The 20,211-nt window shown below is 34.7% G+C and overlaps 1 protein-coding gene across 1 annotated transcript in view; it reads left to right on the top strand.

The window, feature by feature from the left end:
• The first annotated feature begins 5,461 nt into the window (after positions 1-5,461).
• The window catches only part of LOC132729860 (uncharacterized), a 157,914-nt gene continuing 143,164 nt past the window's right edge, over positions 5,462-20,211 (top strand). The window contains 10 exon segments of the mRNA XM_060715701.1: positions 5,462-5,756; positions 10,360-10,755; positions 11,166-11,422; positions 14,147-14,312; positions 14,665-14,712; positions 15,414-15,548; positions 15,766-17,769; positions 17,990-18,240; positions 18,478-18,664; positions 18,895-18,998. Of these exon segments, the coding sequence (XP_060571684.1) occupies positions 5,462-5,756; positions 10,360-10,755; positions 11,166-11,422; positions 14,147-14,312; positions 14,665-14,712; positions 15,414-15,548; positions 15,766-17,769; positions 17,990-18,240; positions 18,478-18,664; positions 18,895-18,998 (3,843 nt within the window).

Here is a 20,211-nt window from a genome sequence, read left to right as displayed (position 1 = left end):
GTCTAAATTTTAGTCTCCAATCCTTCAACGAAATGATTATATTGTTACAATAGCGGAAAATGACAATTTTTATTGAATCATACTGCCACCTAGCTCAACAAAGCAATTTATTTTCACCTATGTCATTATACGAGACATGTCAGCGAATCAAAAACCGCGAAATGTATAGATACAAGATTAGAACGCTGTCTTGTTGTCATGAATTGTAAAGTTTTTTTAATATTTTCATTTGAGATGGAATAAGTCTGAAGTATTTCTCAAAAGTCCTATCTAAATTAAGTGTTTTATCCATCTATTAACGAGTTTATTGTGGAAATATGATAAAGTATTAAAAACATGAGCTCATGTCACATAGTGAGACAAATGTGCAGCATGACCGGGGCTCGAACCCGGGAGCATCGGAAAACCGTACCGACTGAGCTATCCGGCCGCTTACACACAATCCCCCCTAAATAGTGGACAGTTCTGAATCGTGACATACTCCCCTGCTTTATTGAAATTCATCCTCGAGTTTCTAATGGGTAAAGAGAACAATGTGAAATTGGTCTCGGAGCTTATATCATCATGGTCCCCCTATGAGCGCCAAATGTCACAGGGTGAGAAAAATGTGCAGCCTGACCGTAACTCGAACCCATGCCCTCGGAATACCATACCACGGCTCTAGATATACCGATTGAGCTATCTGGCCGCTTACACACTATTTCCCCTAAACAGTGAACAGTTCTTAACCGTGACACTCAAACATCTGACTTTTACCTTAGCAGTACAACATTTTACGAGTTGAAATATTGTCATGATCAGGTGAGCTAGTTTAGTTTCACATAACCGAGCTTTGAGTAGGACATTTTATATAATAAAAAAATAATTATCATAATCGGATTAAAGACAAGTTTCTGGATCACGTTCACAATAATCTTAGTTAATCTTTAATCCGACAATTCAACAACAATTTTAGTCTATTAATATTATAATGACAGAGCTTGTTATGAAATAAAATATACAGAAAATGAATTATGAAAAACAGTTAAGGTTATAGAACATGCAGTGTTAAGTAATGGATTGAACATTATAAAAACTATCATATATATAAATGCTACCCTTTAAGACAAACATAGTGTAGTTGTCAGCAGCCAACACTAATTTTGTTGCCGCAGCAATAGAAAGACAATAACTGTGTTTTAAAAACAAATATGTTTTTGAGAAAAAAAAGATAATTATATAAATTCAGTATTTTTGAATTTGTATTTTTACGCGTGATTTTATGAAAAATAATGATAAGATTTTACAGTATATCAACAGAATCAATAAATGACAAATTTCTAAGAGTTTACCAGTTTGGAGACATTGGGAAGTTCAGTCATTGGTCACCTTAAATTAGTTTTATAAGTATTTAATCTATTAGTATAATATTATAATCAGTTCAATGAAAACCAACGCTTTTCTTTAGCTTTCGATGGTTTTCATATATATTAGTGTAAAGTGTTATATTAGAAATAAATATAGATAAGTACAGTAAACTCCCTGAGAAATTTCTATTTTTTGTTCACATATAAAGGTCATTCAGACTATGTCCGTGATATAGTTTTGTTGCAAACATATATTTTGACTCACTAACATGTATACCCTTTGATAAAGAATACTTTCATTAAACTATCTCAAATGGCTCATCAATAAATGATTGCCAATGCTACAATTCACGTTTGCAGACGTTGCCCTAAAATAATAATATGTTTTTATTATTTCCTCCAATATTGAAAAGTTTCATATGTTATACAGATATATTACAATATTTACAAAGTTAACATATGATCATCATATGTAACAAATCATTGACATGAATAATTGATAAATCACAAAACATTGAAATGGATTACATTGCGAAATATTCAACAAATTTAATTTGCAAGATATCTCTTAGAAAATCTTTCTAAATCAACATTACATTAATCTACAGTGCTATGAATACATGGCTTTCTTAACTGTTAGCGAGTACATGAAGTTGCAACTAAGGTGTTATAGATGTTACGGACTCTGACTCTGGAACCATGTTATAAAAACATTTCTCGGCTCGAGCTTAAATACGTTTCGGTAGTATTTGATTGGTCATAAACAGGCACAGAATGTCCCTTGACCAATGAATATCCTGAGCATTGAGAAAGGCAAGGTGTCTTAAGTTCTGGATCTAGAATATGATAATATCAGTATGAAATAAATATAATTTGAACAGTTAATGAGCGAACTCGTAATTAGATAATTGCTATGGATGTATGTTGACAAAATTGTCTCACAAATTATAAAATTAAGCTAATTAATATGAGTAAACAAATTTTAAGGTATGTTAAATATTGATGATCTTTACTAGTATTGATTAAAGAAAGACTAAAAAGACATATAATTTGCTGGACAGAATCATAATCGCGGAACCAGTCATAGAGAACATTGTTCTCTGACTTATTCTTAGGGACCAGCTCTTGTGTGGAGATTTGAAGAAAAAAAAGTTTATCGTAAGAGTTTGCCTTGAAATCGTTTAACTGCAGCAGTTTATATAATCTATATAGCAGTTTATAATCATAAGCAATTGAAATCTATAAACAGAAAAGGTTCAAGCTTTATATGGAGTTCCCATTTTACATACATGTATTTCCTTTTGACATGTAATTTACATCTTAACCGATGTGTAAGGAACGTGATTTAATTTAACTAGCTTGTATAAAAGTCCGTTGTTCTACTCAGATTTCAGTTTGTCCCTTATATGTCACACAGAATAACAAACTAAATGTACCAATATAACAGGAAAGCTGTCATATGTCATAATAGATTTTAAGATCTTATAAAAAAATGTCGTAGGAAGTTTTAACACGGGGGATTCGATTTTCAAACACCCCTTTATCCCTCAGTGCTGTAAAGGGCCTTATTTATCAACATACCACATAGAACGGCATATGTGGCATTCCACTAACATCATATATGGACAGTTGTCATATGCAACTTAATAAAGATATATGAGCCGCGTCACGACAAAACCAACATAATGGGTTTGCGACCAGCATGGATCCAGACCAGCCTGCGCATCTGCGCAGTCTGATCAGGATCCATGCTGTTCGCTATGAGTTTCTCTACTTGTTATAGGTTTTGTAAGCGAACAGCATGGATCCTGATCAGACTGCGCGGATGTGCAGGCTGGTCTGGATCCATGCTTGTCGCAAACGCAATATGTTGGTTTTGTCGTGACGCGGCTCATTTGTATTTGGAAAGTTGTTATATGTCTTAAAAGTGAGGATGAAGTTTCAACACTGAAGAATTTAACTTTCAAGCACTTCTTTGGTATTCGGACTTGTAAGGGATATTAATAAATTAAACTGTCTTATATAAAAGCTATAGTTATACTACTCGGATGTACGCTTGTTCTCAACACACCACAACCAAAGGCAATGTGAGCATTCCACTACCATTAAACCAAGAATTTGTTATATTTCTTAAAACTAATGATGAGATTAAAAGATTTAATAAAAATACCATAGAAAGTTTTTAACACGAAGGAATTCGGCCCTCAAGTATTCCTTTGTTCGCTGTAAAAGGCATTATTTAATTCGTCTGTCTTATATAAAGGTCAGTTGTACTACTTAGGTGTCTTTACCACACAGAATGGCAAAATGGGCATTCCACTATCATTATACCTGGACAGTTGAACTTATTAAAACTAGTTATGAAATTTAAAGATCGATCACAAAATGCCTATTACGATTTACGAAATCATTATATATCGAACTATTTTTACAAAATATTTTTTTTTCTGTGAATAAAATGTTCGAATAAAAGGCCTCTTTGTTTTCACTTGAAAATGAACTTTCATAATCCTTTAAATTGGAAATGTTTCAAACTAATCTTAATGTATTTAGACTGTAGTTTATCATGTAAAGGACTAAAAGTGAAAAACTGTGTTGTGCTATTTCATAACAAATTAACATTTTGCGCATTTAAGAACAGAGAAATTTGGCGATATTTCTATGACAATGTCAAGACAGTAGTAAACTGAAGCCACGGACATTACTAGAACTTCTTGATGCTCTATCCAACTCGCCCAATAAATGCAAAAAAAATGCAAATTAAAAAGTATATCCTGCCTAATGCAATTAACTTACAAACTATACTAAAAGAAACCTTACTTGATACAGTTGAAAACCATCTTTAAATTATATTTGAACGTGCCAATATGTCTGTAATAGAAAGCAATATGTAGTACGGCCGAATTTGCCTGCCTTTCAGCAAAAAGATCGTAAGTTCGATTATTGCAATGGAGTAACTTTGGTTGGACCAGAATGTGCACCTAAGTCTCATAGAACATATAACCTAAAATTTACACACATCTTTATAGCATTTGATGTTAAGTATTTTTATGTAATTCAACAACAGTTCTCTAAGATAGATATACCAAGAGTCAAACAATTAAGCAAATGCTAATGGATACCAGTAAAGTGCTGGTTAAGTCTCTAATTGTCTTCTGATTCTTATTTTTATGGTTTGTTTTTGTAGTAGTTTGTACCTGACAGTACCGTCCATGAACAGACTCAGCATACCAAGGATATTTAAGGATGAATTTATTTTCATCTTGTTGTTCATTGCATACATTTACATAATCGAGGCTTAAAAAGTAGTTCCTGGGTCAGATAGTGTTATTCGGTTTCAAGATTTAAAATATACACGTGCACTACGAAAATGATTATTTTATTTGTGTTGTCATTAATTCAAATGAAAAAATGCCCATGTGCTTAATTGAAATAAGTTTTTCAGTCACAAGTTCGACCTTTCTGTTATCTAAATAAGTTCAGATTCACCTTCAAAATGGCATCTACACGACCAATACATTTTCTGAAAGCTTACGTTGCACTTTGTTATTAGTATCATAAGCAAGTGGTTTGAAGAACTCGGGCATTAAGCCAGAACATTATGGACATTCGTCATTATTTTACGAGTTATCTATCTCAAAACATTTAAAACAACTGAAATAAAAATTGATATAAAAAACAACGTTTGCTTTAATACTTTCAATATTTAGTAGTACAAAGTCGAGCACATATGGCCAGAAGCGTTTATCTTGTATTTATTGTAAAATATCACACCTGATTATTAAAAAGCACAAATATGATCAAAAGATTAATTTTATTTAGGTTTTATAACCGTATTTAATACACATGTATGCCAACTGACCAACATAATTGACCACTGAATCGAAAATCCATTGACTTGCTTTTATTCCAAATTCGTATAATCAATTGATAGTTCTTAAACTTTTAATCCACTATGTAAATTACTTCAGCTGAACTAAATATCAAAGGTAGGGTGACTTGCTTCGGGGAAAGTCGCCCGAAATTTGTTTCTAGACCAAATGAAGATTGTTTCTTGAACTGATATAAAATAACATATAAACACTTATATAGACTCACGTGCAGGGTTCGGAATGATGACGCCCAGCGTTGTAACGCTGCTGTGGCTTTTAGGATTTTATGTAGATGTCGCTTCAGCGGCAGAGTGCATGCTCCTTGTAGCAGGAAACGATTTAACAATTCCTGACAATACAGAATGTGAAGTTTCGTCAGATTTTTCAATCGGGACTTTTATTGTCCGTGGCACTGTGAAAGTTACGGCCCCGGTACAAATGGAGGCACCAACTATCGACATACAAGTCGGGGGCAAGATAATTGCCGACGGTACCAGCACAAGTGGGCCGGGAACAGGAACCAACCTTGGATCCGGAGGTTTCTTTTTTTATTTTCAATATATTCAGAATATTTTGTTCTTGAATTTATATTTTCAACACGAAGTGCTAACGTTACGTGTAGATAAAAAGGTTAAAATTCAACGCGGCGTCTTTGTGCATGTCACTTTGTTGCATATATAAATTTTATTAATAAAACCCTAAATTTCCCGTACTTACATAAACACTTAAAGCTTCATCGTCCGCCCGATTTTCTCCGCTTTAATAAGATACATTTTATAAAAAGGAAAATGTATATATGAAAATAGCTATATTGATATAACGTCATTCAAACAATTCTATTTAATGTAGTTTTGTTTTAATTTCAAAAATAATGTATATAATACAAAGGAATAGGGAAAAATTATGTAAGTGATTTTCTGTAGTCGTTTGATAAATAAAATACGCCTATAGAGATGGGTGTTAAAAACGAGCCGCAGCTTTACCATATGAAATAATTAAACTTTAGTTACAATACATAAGTACATCCACCCGTGCCTTAAAGAAATTCACAGATGGGGATATACAATCTGGGAGGTTGACCTATATAGGCTAAATTTGTGCAACTGTCAATAAGAAAATGCGGGAGTAATAAATAATGGCAATTAATCACATTTTTATTTGGAGAGGACGTTGAAGTTTGTAACTTAACATTGAAATCATCCAAAAGCGTTCACACCAATTATTCAAAATGAATAGATAAACCTTATTCAGCATTAAAATGTAGTTTTGTTGTACTTTTCTATATTTTTCCAATCATTTTCTTTATCATTTGTTTTACTTTGTTTTATAATTCTTAATTATGTAAAACATTACTGCAGTAATGAAGAATCAGTATAAATATAAATGCTACAGCGTGTTCACAAAATGTTCACTTGCGAGAAGTATGATTGGGTAAAAAGCTTATAAAATATAGAAATATAGAGAACAAGATTCATATATTAACAAATAATAAAATCCAGATATCTGTTGATAATGTATAGATCTTCCGTTCGGATGAGAAAAATAGAAGGCCTAGTTTAATTTTCGCCAGTGGTTCGAATTAGAAAAATGTAATTATTCGCCAATCATGAGGGTGAAAAAAATCGCCAGTTGTTTGAAAGAAAAAAAAAATGCCAAAAAAAAAAAATTAAAATTATTCGCCAATCGTTAGGATGAGAAAAGTAAAATTATTCGCAAGTCCGCTCGGATGCGAAAAAATGAAATTATTCGTCAGTCGCTAGGATAAAAAAAATGAAATTATTCGCCAGTCGCGGATTAGAAAAAAACGGACTTATTCGCCAGTCGCTCGGATGAAAAAAAAGAAATTATTTACCTGTCGCTATGATGAGGAAAATGAAATTATTCGCAAGTCGTTCGGATGAGAAAAAATAAAATTATTCGCCAGTCGCTCGAATGAGAAAAAATACGAAATTATTCGCCAGTCGCTCGGATGAGAAAAATGAAATTATTCAATTGTCCATAGGGTAAGGAAAATGAAATTATTCGCCAGTCGCTCGGATGAGAAAAAAAAACGAAATTATTCGCCAGTCGCTCGGGCGAGAAAAAAAGAAATTATGTACCTGTCGTCTGGATGAAAGAAATAAAATTATTGACCTGTCGCTCGGATGAGAAAATTAAATTATTGACCTGTCACTAGGATGAGAAAAATTAAATAATTCACTGTCGCTCAAACGAGAAAAAAATGATATTATTAGCAAGTCGCCCAGATGAAAAAAAATGAAATTATTAACCTGTCTCTAGAATGAGGAAAATGAAATTATACGTTAGTCGTTCGGATGAGAAAAATTGAAATTATTCGCCAGCCGCTCGGATGAGAAAGAACGAAATTATTCGCCAGTCGCTTGGGCGAGAAAAAAATGAAATTATGTACCTGTCGTTCGGATGAAAGAAATAAAATTATTCACCTGTCGCTCGGATGAGAAAGTTAAATTAATCACCTGTCGCTAGGATGTGAAAAATGAAATAATTCGCAAGTCGCTCGGATGAGAAAAATGAAATTATTCACCAGTCGCTCAACGAAAAAAAATTATACTATTCGCCAGTCGCCCAAATGAGTAAATGAAATTATTCAACTTTCGCTCGGATGAGAAGAAAAATGAAATTATTCGTAAGTCGTTGGATGAGAAAAATGAAATCATTCGCCAGTCGTTGGGATGAGAAAAAACTTACTAATTATCCAAACTTATTATCCTGTCGTTTTGATGAGAAAAAATTATTATTAGCTAGTTGTTTGAAAGCAATTATACGGAGTAATGTAGTGATTTTTAAAAAAAAAATTGCTTTAACGTGGTTGATTTGACTATATATAGTATTGGAAAACAACGGGATACGGACAAAAGCCCCCCCCCCCGGACGAAAGCCCCCCCCCCCCCCATCTAAAAATGGCATGGAGGACAAAAGCCCCCCCCATGAATTTTCAACATAGGACATAAGCCCACCCCCCCATAAAAAAGTAAAGGTAAGACAAAAGCCCCCCCCCCCCCATGGTCCATCACATTTACATTTAGTGTCAATGAATTAATATCTGCCTTTTTTCAATTAATTTGGTTATTTCATCATCCACCAGAGCAAAGTGAAGGCTCTTTGTCAGCAGTTTGACAAGGGTGAGAAGACTATGGCACAATTTCTGTATGCCATGTCACAATGTATCATTTGAACAAATTAACAAAATAAACAATTTTATTGAAAAAACATGCATATACAAATATATGTTTTATATTTGTTAATTAAATATATATAACAAAATAACCAAATTAATTGAAAAAAGGCAGATATTAATTCATTGACACTAAATGTAAATGTGATGGACCATGGGGGGGGGGGGGGGCTTTTGTCCTAACTTTACTTTTTTATGGGGGGGGCTTTTGTCCTATGTGGAAAATTCATGGGGGGGGCTTTTGTCCACCTTGTCATTTTTAGATGGGGGGGGGGGGCTTTCGTCCGGGGGGGGCTTTTGTCCTACACTCGAAAACAACATGAAAAGCGGGGAGGGCCCATTTTGGACATAGCTCCTTGTTGTGTTGAATTGTATCACGTGTTCATGCGGTTTATTCGTGCATCCGGCCATCTGATCACGGTCTATCTGCGCTGTTTTTTGTGTGTTTGAGTTTATTTATACTTGCCACCAATATGAGCGAGTCCTCCAGAAGAGTATTAGTCGTAAAACAGATACGGAAAGCTGCCCAATTCCAGAAACTTCTCCTGGCTCTTTAGAGTACCAAGTGAGCACCCGTATATGGGACCTCGATTTAAAGTCTCATCCGAAAGACTGATCAGTAATATTAGTTGGCCTTGCCGGGAATCGAACTCACAATGTCGAAATTACAAATCTCACGCTCTAACCGATTGAGCTATGAGCTATGCGGGCTGGCATCTGCACTTCTCGCTATTTAGTCAGTATTTATTTTGAAATTTTCCCTAATGTCGATGAATGATTTTGTCCACATTGAATGATGGGCAAGTCTGTCTAAGATATTTAGCGTGGTCCGTTGGTAATACAGAAAAGCTCATTCCAGAGCTTTTACCTAAACTTAACTGGGTGAATATAAGTGTTAAAGAAGGCCTGTTACAATGGGTTGTGTGAACAAGATTTAAAACTGAAACATAACAGATAAGTTTTATTCACTAAAGCAATAAATTAATAGCCCATGACACTAAAAGGATTTAAGCTTGTTTTGATAGTTTTGAGGGTAATTTAAAATATATTTGCTCAACAAATAATTTATTAATGAATACAATAAATTAGGAAATTGTGTCAATATTTTGTTCCATATATTTTTACAAAGACTTAAATAAACTGTTCAAGTGCATTTATATAATCGAATACAAGTTTGATGGGAGATTTAAACTTGGTACTTTGTTCAAATACATATGTACTTAAGGCGCTCAGTTATTTCACTATATCAATTATCAGAATTATCTCATACATGTATATGATTGTGAACGTGACCTTTGTTGACATTTTCTGAAATACTTCCAATACCTATTACAAACACATGGAATCACTGTGCACCCTGAATTAAACAATTACCATAAACTTTTTAAGCATAGAAAAGACACTCACATCACAACCCAGTGATATTCATTCAGTGAAAAGCACTTTCTTTACATTTTATCATTTAAATATAGAAATGGGTTAGTGCACCACTTTTTCGTGCATTAACATCAGCACAAGTGCGAGCGAGACCACGGGACGAGGGACTTAAAAGCCCTAGGGCTTCTGTAGATGTTAATTCATGACAAAATGTGCATTAGCGCTATTCTTGCATAAAAGTATTCGTCCAAAGCGGTTATCATGCTTTTCGTTATTTGTAGTTTGTACAAAGAAACCCTTGCTTGTTCAATGTTTTCCACGTGATAGAGCGACATCATTTCGTTAAGTTTTGATAATAAACATTGCATTAAGCATATTTAAAAAATGTGCAACAACAGCGCGTGGTCACAAGAATCTTTCCGTTAAGACATGTTTGTCCTCCTTTAATGTATACATGCATGCGCAGTTTTTATGCCAGTAATTAACTTTAAAAACAGAAGATAGAGACAAAAATAGTGCCATGACTTCAAATATTTTCACTACATGTCTTGTGTCTCTTTCTAACTAGGTGGCTATGGAGGCCGTGGTGGCAGTCCAGCCAATAATTTCCTAACTCCAAGCGATGCCCAAACCTACGGCACATTTGTGAAGCCATTCGCTCCCGGCAGTCCTGGCGGAAGTACAAACGGCGGAAATGGTGGTGGCTGTTTTCGTTTAATGGCAGATACTATCGATGTGAACGGTATCTTGTCAGCAAACGGTGTAGATGGGACAAGTTCCGGTGGAGGCGGTAGTGGCGGAAGTGTTTCCATAAGCGCCAGTGTAATTCGCGGTTCAGGTGTGATAACTGCTCGTGGTGGTAATGGTGGTGGTGACGGAGGTGGTGGTGGAGGCGGAAGAGTGACACTAGAGCACGACACAGATGAATTTATTGGGCAAATATTCGCCGACGGTGGTCTTGGAGGTAACGACAAAACAATTTTTATTCTTCTTTATTTCTTGATACGTGAATTATCATTATGAAGACGCGTGAAGATTTTCTTATTCTTTATTATATATATATATATATATATATATGGCGTTCGAAATTTTAATGATGTATTAGAATATTTGTATCCCCGGTCTCATCTGGTGATTGCTCAATAAAATCAGACAAAATGAAGCAAAAACACGAATACTGTATTTTTGTTTGTCTCCTTTTGTTTCTTTTGTTTTTGCCTTTTTCAAATTTCTTAGAGCAATTTCTTAAAAGGACAGCAGCAACTTTTCGTCTGCTTGATTTGGATATGAAATTGGAACATAAATATCTGTTTTTACATGTCTTTAGTACTGTTATAGGGTCAAAAATGAAAAATAAACTTTTTTATATTAAAGGATCTACCGAGACACTCCTGTCGTCTGCTAGTATGGCCTCCAGTTCACAACATTCTTCTTATCCAGCAAGCTACGGTAAACTCGGTTACTCGGGCACAAAGTCATGGCGTCCAAGCACTTACTCTAGTTCCTACCTGGAAATGAGACTTAGCGCTGATCATTACATAACTGCCATAGAGACACGAGGAGGCCCGAGCTCCAACTATTATGTTAAGACATACACTGTCCGATACTATAATACTACAGCTGCTGCCTGGGTAAGACCTATGTATCTGTATCCCATAGTTAAGAATTTTATATATTTATTTTATTATTATTATTATTATTATTATTTCACTTATATTATTATAAATTATTTACTGTATTAATATTTATTTATTTGTTTATTTATTTATTTTTTTATTTTTTTTTTTTTTTTTTTTTTGGGGGGGGGGGGGGGGTGATTGTAATATAGGCGCTTATTTAGTGTTGAATGACAAGAGAGAAAAGAGTACAATAGAATAATAACGCCCCAATGATAGTTGATTAGATGTAAGTCGCGCTGCACTGAGATATACTTGCTTTTATTCATATGAGTCTCGGCTGAAAAAGAATATTCTGTACAAGGCGACAATTACAGTTTTACTTTAAAAATAAGTGTTTCATTATTTTTTCTATTTTTATAATTCTATGTAAAATATCTTAAATATGGTAAAATGGGCGTTATTTTCATGCCGCCACTTCGCTCCACGGTGTACACTGATATATAATATTTCGATAACTCAGTTATTTGAAAAAAGAATATACACATTAATCACAGAAAATTACTGATATAATATAATTAAGCTCATAATGTAAGAATAAATGTTCTAATATTGCTTAAAGGCACATTATGTCGCAGAAATTAATATTTTTTCATTCTTTAAAAATGGCATGGGTGAGTTTATAACTTTTAACGATTTCAGAGCATGATTGAAGAAAGTAAAGAAGCGCTGAATGTAAAATTGTTAATCATAAAAGTAGCAATATGTAAACAAAGTATTATTTCTCGGCTTCCATTACTAAAGTAGAACTGATTGTCCCCCCCCACGCCAAAAAAACACCCCCCCCCCTGCCAAAAAAAGAGACCACAACAAAAGATGGTTCATGTAGTTGGCCATTGGTAAGTTTTTGGAAACATGTACAAGCATTTCTAGTGCATAATAGGTCCTTAAACTAGATTATTTGCGTATGTATTCTAGGACACTTAAAACTTATAAGCACTATATTTTGGAAGATTAACAAATAAAATGATTGGCACAATACCAAGACTTTTTTGTGGGTGAAAATAAATAATCTAAGTATTAGGCGATAAACTTGAATGACAATGCATTTTGCAATCTTTTCTTTTTTCTAATTTACTTTTTTGATAAATATTCATTTTAAGTTACAAATAAAATTTTTGTTTTTTCCAATTTCCTGTAAATTAGCAATATTTATTAGCTAAGAAAAAAATATAAATAAAAAAAGAAAAATTTCAAATGTAAATATTAACATTTATATAATTTAGTTCTTCATTTGAACAACTTTCTTTTTTTTTTTTCATGAATTTCTTTACTTGCAGTGTACTCAAAGTAATTAAGACCAGTCGGTTTATTTTCACAATTTCTGAGGTTAGTTCAATGTCACCGAATACTTTTTTGTAAAGTTCAAATAAAATCAGGGCATTGCAACAAAGGCATAAACTATTTTCTCAAAAATTTGAAAAAGTCGTACATCACCTCAGATTATCTAATACGATTAAGACAAAAATAATAAAGAAAACAGACAAGAATGATAAGAATCTCATCAAACATTATTTCATCAGATTTTATTATTAATTTAACCGAATATTTTCTTAAATTCCATTTGTGTAATACAACAAGTGTGTTAATATCTTATCGGGTTAAAAGATTAATTCGCATTAACACAACAAAAGACTTTCACAGTGAAATAGGTCTTGACCTTCCTAATGTATTTAAAAAATAAGAAAATATATATTTTTATCGGGTCGAAGCACTACTGTACGGTTATGTACAGCTATATACGGCCTCTTTTCAAAAACTAATGGCTAAGCAATGGACATTGACTTAGTTTGTGACCAGACATAAAAAACTGTTCGTGAAAATTGACCAATAAAATACCTTAAACAAAAACAAAAAACAACATTTAACTGTATAAAGAACTATTATACAATATTGATATTTATCACACACCCGTGCCGATTTTGCGACCCCGTAAATATGGTATTGCACGGCCGTGCATATATTTTGACGTGACGTCATTAGCGTTATACAAACATAGTGTAAAGACGCGCTAAATGTCAGCGTTATACTAAGGGCGCGTCAATGTAAAATGACTCTTATTTCACTTTAAACGGTCTTTCTTTTTGGGTATGTAATAAATAGAATATTAAATTCGTGTAAGTTCATTACTGAATTTATTGCACTCGTTGAATAAAATAATATTATGCTCGCCAGAGGCTCGCATAATATAATTTTATTGAACTCGTGCAATAAATTCAGTATTGAACTTACATTCATTCAATATCCTCTATTTGATTAAAACCGTACTTATAAATTTACTAAACAAAATGACGTTTTTGAATTTCGTATTGAACTTTTTGTTTGTTTTAAAACTTTTACTGCAACAAGATCTTCAAGCACTTTCATAATATCAATATATTTTTGCATTATAAATAATCAGACAATCATTATCAGAGATTCTTTAAGAGAGATGACAACACAAGTAAAAAATTTGAAATTGTAGACTTGATGTTATTGAGTCTGTTCACTTCAGGGTGCAAAATCTCTCTGGTTCCCTAGCACCGGCTCATGCAGTATTCAATCGTCAATATATCAAAATATCTGATCCTCACTTTAGCCAGGTTCATTTAATGGCAAGTTGTAGCTTTAACTTTAAAGCATGTTCATTGGTGATATTCACTTTTATATCAAACTTGTGAATTGATTTTATAACTTCAGGTCAGCTTAGGAGATCAAGTCTATGTATTTAATGGTAATACAAATGGAGGCAGTAATGTCAAGGTCGCAATGCCTAAACCACTCTACGCAAGTCGTATCCGACTTTACCCAGTCTCCTACCAAAACGGAATCGAACTTTCATTCCGTCTATACGGTTATGCGCAAGGTAAATCTTGTTTTTTTTTAATCTTCAATTTGGAATTCTTCTATTCTTTTATCACAGCACACAAAGAAATTCAATAAAAAGTGGCTTGACATTTGACCTTCCCTCAAACCATTGGCTATCATATCTGGCTGATACAAAAAATGTGATTCATGACTTGTTTTAGCAACATTGGTTTTCCGGGAATGACTTTGCCAGATGCATTGTTACTTATGTCTTTAATGTCTACCGGTGATTCCAGGCGATTTATTTAATTTGTATAAAATATAGAATATATAAGTCAATTTGGAGCGAAAACAAAAATGAAATCATATATTACAGCTTAATGCTTAAATATTCATCTCTCTTTTTCCAGGAACGTCATCCTTAACACCCACGGGAATATGTACCCCGGCTTCGAAAGGTAAGTTCCGCCGAAAATTTGTCTATAAGATGAATGTACATTACAGTAATGGCATAAAAAGCTTTAAATAAATCTGCAAGAAATCATTTTGTCTAGTAAGCTCATTATCAATGATACAAATTTGTAATGCATACATGTAAACGGGTCTGTAGAAGAACATGTGGATGGAGCGGTGGCCTAGTGATTAAGGCGTCTGCCACTCAACCCAGGATCATAGGTTTGAGCCATAATCGGGTCATGACCATGTTTCTTCTTATGACACCTGTACTGGTTGCTTCCAGGAAGCGGACTCGAAAGTGATTAATATAAGTTGCAAAAACTTGTTTTCCAATCGACCTTAGATAAATATGTTTAAACCAACAAAACCATTATATGGAAATTCAGTGAAATATACTTACAGAACTCGTGCATAATTTTTTATAAAATGATTTTCCAACTGTTCTTGATATTATCTGTAAACATGTAAGTTATTTTTCATGAAAGACAGCTAGTTTGCAAATGTCCATTGGTTTTACACAGCTCGTGTCTGAAATAGTGAAAGTAATGCGATCAAACATGCAGTAGCTTCTGGAAAGTCAACAGTGTCCGGTATGACTTCATCACGAAAGAGACTGACTGTATAAATAGTATAAATAAAAAGATTTCATTGTAAATCATTATGAAATGACTTTTACAGAAGGTGACTGTTATTGTATTCTCAGGTGGTTCGGGTGGTCCTGGAACTATTTACAGATGGAATGTCAATAATCCATCCACTCTTATTATTGACAATTACGGTAAAACAACATATATCACCAAGGATTCCACGTGCGAGGCAATGGATGTTCTTACACAAGGCAAGTTTATATATTGTAAAATCCGTTCGAATTCAAAGTTATTCAAAACATATTCTAATAATGTACGTTTAATGATACAGCATGAGTAATTCTTTACGGCTTACCGCGATTCTTTTTATTTTGATATATCTTTTAAAATAACTAGTTGGAAAATAATAAAGAACATGTGACGGGAAATGATAGAAATTGTTTAGAAATTGATGTATTACTATTTCAGGTGCCGCAGCATATGTATTAGACACATCCGATGATCTTGATCAGATTCTAATAAACGATGGATCGCATCTTGTCATGTCGGGTGACAATAATGTTACCAACGTTCTAGGCGATGGAATGTCTATGATTCATATTGCAAACAGCACTACATTAATCATCACAGAAGAAATGAATGCACATGCGCATATCTATGCCGGATGTAACATGAATTTTGCATTGGAACCGGATGTGCAACTAGTTGGTTCCATTTACGTTCAGGGTGACATTAGTCTTATTTCACAAAACCAAACTCTAATACTTGCCGAGCCTGCATCACTTACAATTAATTCATCCACATTGGACTCTATGGAAGCTTTTGGAATTGAAATTCAAGCAAACGCAGAATTCATTATCAAAAACGACCAATTCAAATTTGCAATCGAAAGTCTTGCTGTTGAGGGAACGTTCACAGCTGGCATTTTGAAGATTCAAAATATTATTTCTACTTTCACTGTTGGAACGGCAGGGACAGTTGAGTTTGAGCCCTATTCGTCTGACATGTATATTGGGTCTGAAATAGATATTCGTGGTGCTGTCACATTAGGAAAACATATCTCAATTGTACAGCCTTGTAATCAGTTCCTTATGGAAACAGGTTCTCTCACTTGGCCAACAACAACTGACATAATTACAATAGAATGTACAACTGTTACTATCAACAGTCCGTTCACACCGGGAACGGTGTCCTTCGGTACTGGTACGACGGATTTTACTGTAGGCTCCAGTGGCACATTTACGTTCACAGCCGACGGTCCGATTCTTGTAAATACGGCTTCTATCGCTGGCAGAATGTACGTCAACAACATTGCCACCCTGGAATCTGGTATAGCAGCCGACAACCGCATTGAGGCTTTTGCGATTCACCACCCCGGTGGTGTTTTACAGCTAAATAAAGATACACTTCCGGCGCAATTAAATGGTATAGCCCAGCCAAGTGTTAATTGTAGTACGCTTAAGATAAAATCTTTAACCGTAGACAAAACATTTGAGGCAGACGATATTGATATTGATATTGGAATGGACGCTATCTCGGTAGGGAGATACGGTTCATGGAGTTTTGGTCCTTGTGCTCCATTCCATGTACATGAACTATATACAAATGGAACTATGACATCTAAGTATCCGTTAACTTTACAGGGCTTTGGCCTTGACAAAGTTCATAAAATTCATATAGAATACGGCGGAACAATTACACTTGACTCTCTTTCACAGAATACAAAGAACTGGGCAGGAACATCGATTGTTGGCGTGCACGATTTCCAAATGTACGGTAAATTTTACGCAGGTTCTTTGCAAAACTTTGTCGCCGGCGACGAAGGTTGGGACAAGCTAGATATTTACAAGAACGGGACCTTTTATTTCGAACCAGCTGGTCCTTTTATTATTGACTATTTATATACAAACGGCCGCTTTGAGTCTTACAAATCAATCAACATGACGTCAGTCGACACTGATCTTATTGTTCACGTTGACGCAAAGGGATATGTCAAATTCGATTCCCTCATAAGCTCAGGCTGGACAGATGAATCTGCAGTGACAGCAAAACAAATACAAATGGAAGGTGGGTCTTACTGGCAGTCCGGAAATACTCTTTGGGAAGTGGAAGAGGCGATAATTGCTGGAACTCTGTACTCCTATCCATCGTCAGATGCACAATTTGTCTATTTTACAGTACAAAGCGGAGGAAATGTCGACTTTTCACGCACTACTAAGTTCAAAGGTCATGGATTCAACGTTAATTCGGGAGGAACTATGGATATTGCATACCAGCACACCCCAGATGATCTGACAAAAGGTTCCGATGCATCGGAACTGCTTTTCAAGACTGTTGATATTTCCGGTACGCTGAAAGCAGGCTCTCTTCATATAGGCCATCTTGGAAACGGTGTACAGTTCTGCGAAAATATCTATATCTCCGGTACTATAGATGTCAGCGGCGGTGGATATCTGTATGACAATGGCCCAGGTAATATAAACATACAAAATTATTATTCATCGTTCATTAACCGGAAAAATTATCTAAAGTTATTTTGTATATCCCAACGCAGTATTTTTGTAAGATTGGCAACTTGCAGAATGAAAAATAATGATAGAAAATTTCAAATCTGGCATGAAAAATGGTATCTTAATTATCAAATTGAAGAATTATATTTTCTATGATGACTTTTTCTCTCTCGTCTTAACAGGAATGGGTCAGGTATCATCAAACGGAGGAAGTGGTGCCAGTCATGGCGGTCGCGGCGGGCGTGGTTACGGTCACATGCAAGCTCTACTTCCATATGGTACCATATTTGTTGAAAGTACCTGGGGTTCCGGTGGAGGTAGTCATACAATTAATGGGAACACTGGTGGGCGTGGCGGAGGCTTTGTGCATATGTATGCTACCATGGGAATAGATATTGGCGGAAGTGTATCGGCAAATGGGAAGAACCCGTCGGTAAGGCAATGTCTTTTAAATAAATAGAATTACCGCTAGAAAATCTTTATTTAAAAACTTCCAACGTTAAATATCATGTTTCTAAGCATTAAGAATACCATTATTTTAGAATTCATTCTTTTTTCAAATAGTCGGCGTTTGTTTGGCCGGATGAAAGTGTAGATTTTTTTTTCTTCCGATCGACTTTTATTGGATAATCTTGTATTTTGAAACATATATCTAATATTTATATTGTAGTCTAGTACAGCTGGTGCTGGTAGCGGTGGTAACATTTATATGCACAGTGAAGCAAGTTTCACGCTCACTGGCAAACTTTATTGTAATGGCGGCTCAACTTCTGGAAAAGGTGGCGGCGGAAGTGGTGGTCGAGTGCACGCATTCTTCCAACATGGCGACTTCCACACTGGCTTTGTACAAGCAAAGGGTACATTTCTAAATTTTTCAATCTGTACATATCTGACCTGATGAGGTTCAAGAATTCAATTTTTAATAGCGAAAAAATTAAGCGTGCTTTGAGTTTTTCAAATGTTTTGATAGTAAATGTAACAGTATCAAACATTTTGATACATTGTAATTTATCTCTCTTAGTAATTAAGATTACTTAAATTGAAAAATAAACGTTTTTTATCATCAAAAGTACTTTTGATGTTTCAGGTGGAAGTTCAAGCTCCGGTGAATCAGGAGGACCAGGAGTCTCATATTTTCAGGGTCTGACAATAAGTAATCTGAGAATAGACAATGGATGCCAAAAACCAATGGTATATATTAGTATATTCAAGTATTAGTAGCTTTGTGAAAGCTATATAAATTATGTTCTGTAAAGATCTATTCTTTCATATATGGCATAGATAAAAAAAAATGCGTATATTTCCATATGGTCGATTACATTGTCGCATGGTAGTTCTCGTTGTCGTATTGGTGATCCAACGATATAAAATCATTTGCCGACTAATTTTAAAAATGAATTTAATTTATTGTGTCATTTGCCCTTACAATTTAAAATCTTTTAATAAACCTGCAAGAAATCGTTTTGTCTAGAAAGCTCATGATTAATAATACAAATTTGTAATGCATACATGTAAACTTATTGCTGTAAACGGGTCTGTAGAAGAACATGTGGATGGAGCGGTGGCCTAGAGGTTGAGGCGTCTGCCACTCAAACCAGGATTATAGGTTCGAGCCCTACTCAGGTCATGACCATTCAAGTATTAGTAGCTTTGTGAAAGCTATATATGTTCTGTAAAGATCTATTCTTACATATGGCATGGATAAAAAATGTGTATATTTCCATATGGTCGATTACATTGTCGCATGGTAGTTCTCGTTGTCGTATTGGTGATCCAACGATATACAATCATTTGCCGCCTAATTTAAAAAATGAATTTAATTTATTGTGTCATTTGCCCTTACACCTCAATCCCTCATGCGTAGATATATCTACTCAAATTTTGGTCTCAATTGGATTATTATATTTAAAAAAGGGAACGCATATTTCTTTATGTATGCCTGTGTCAAAATATGCAAATATGTTATGTGGAAAATTCAGCAATCGATTAATGCATTAATGTAAACTATGGTAACTGATTTGGAACATTCTTTTGCGTCGTGTTGTCGATAGCGACAGCACGACAAAGCCAAATGGTGCGTTGTCGTGCGGCGTGTTGTCGCGATGTCACATTGTCTCTTTTGTCGAATCGAAGGATTGACTTTTTGTATATATAAGCCAAACGACAGGGTGACATCGCGACAACGTGCCGCACGACAACGCGCCGTTTTGTGTGCTTCGCTAGCATCAAGACGACAGTGCGACAACTCTGTGTTTGGCGCGTTTCGCTAGCGAAAAGACAACAAAACTAAAAGGCGATAACGATATAGGTTGTGTTGTCGCTATCGACAACGCAGCGCGCATCGTGTAAAAATCAGCCACCATAGTTAACATAGTAAGGTTATGAAGACTAGGGGTTAGTACGA

The sequence above is a fragment of the Ruditapes philippinarum genome, unplaced genomic scaffold (genome assembly GCF_026571515.1).
Source record: "Ruditapes philippinarum isolate M1 unplaced genomic scaffold, ASM2657151v2 ctg417_1_1_1_1, whole genome shotgun sequence".
Classification (NCBI taxonomy): Eukaryota; Metazoa; Mollusca; class Bivalvia; order Venerida; family Veneridae; genus Ruditapes; species Ruditapes philippinarum.
Note: the sequence above shows the minus strand (reverse complement) of the source record. Positions and strands in the feature narration are given on the sequence as shown.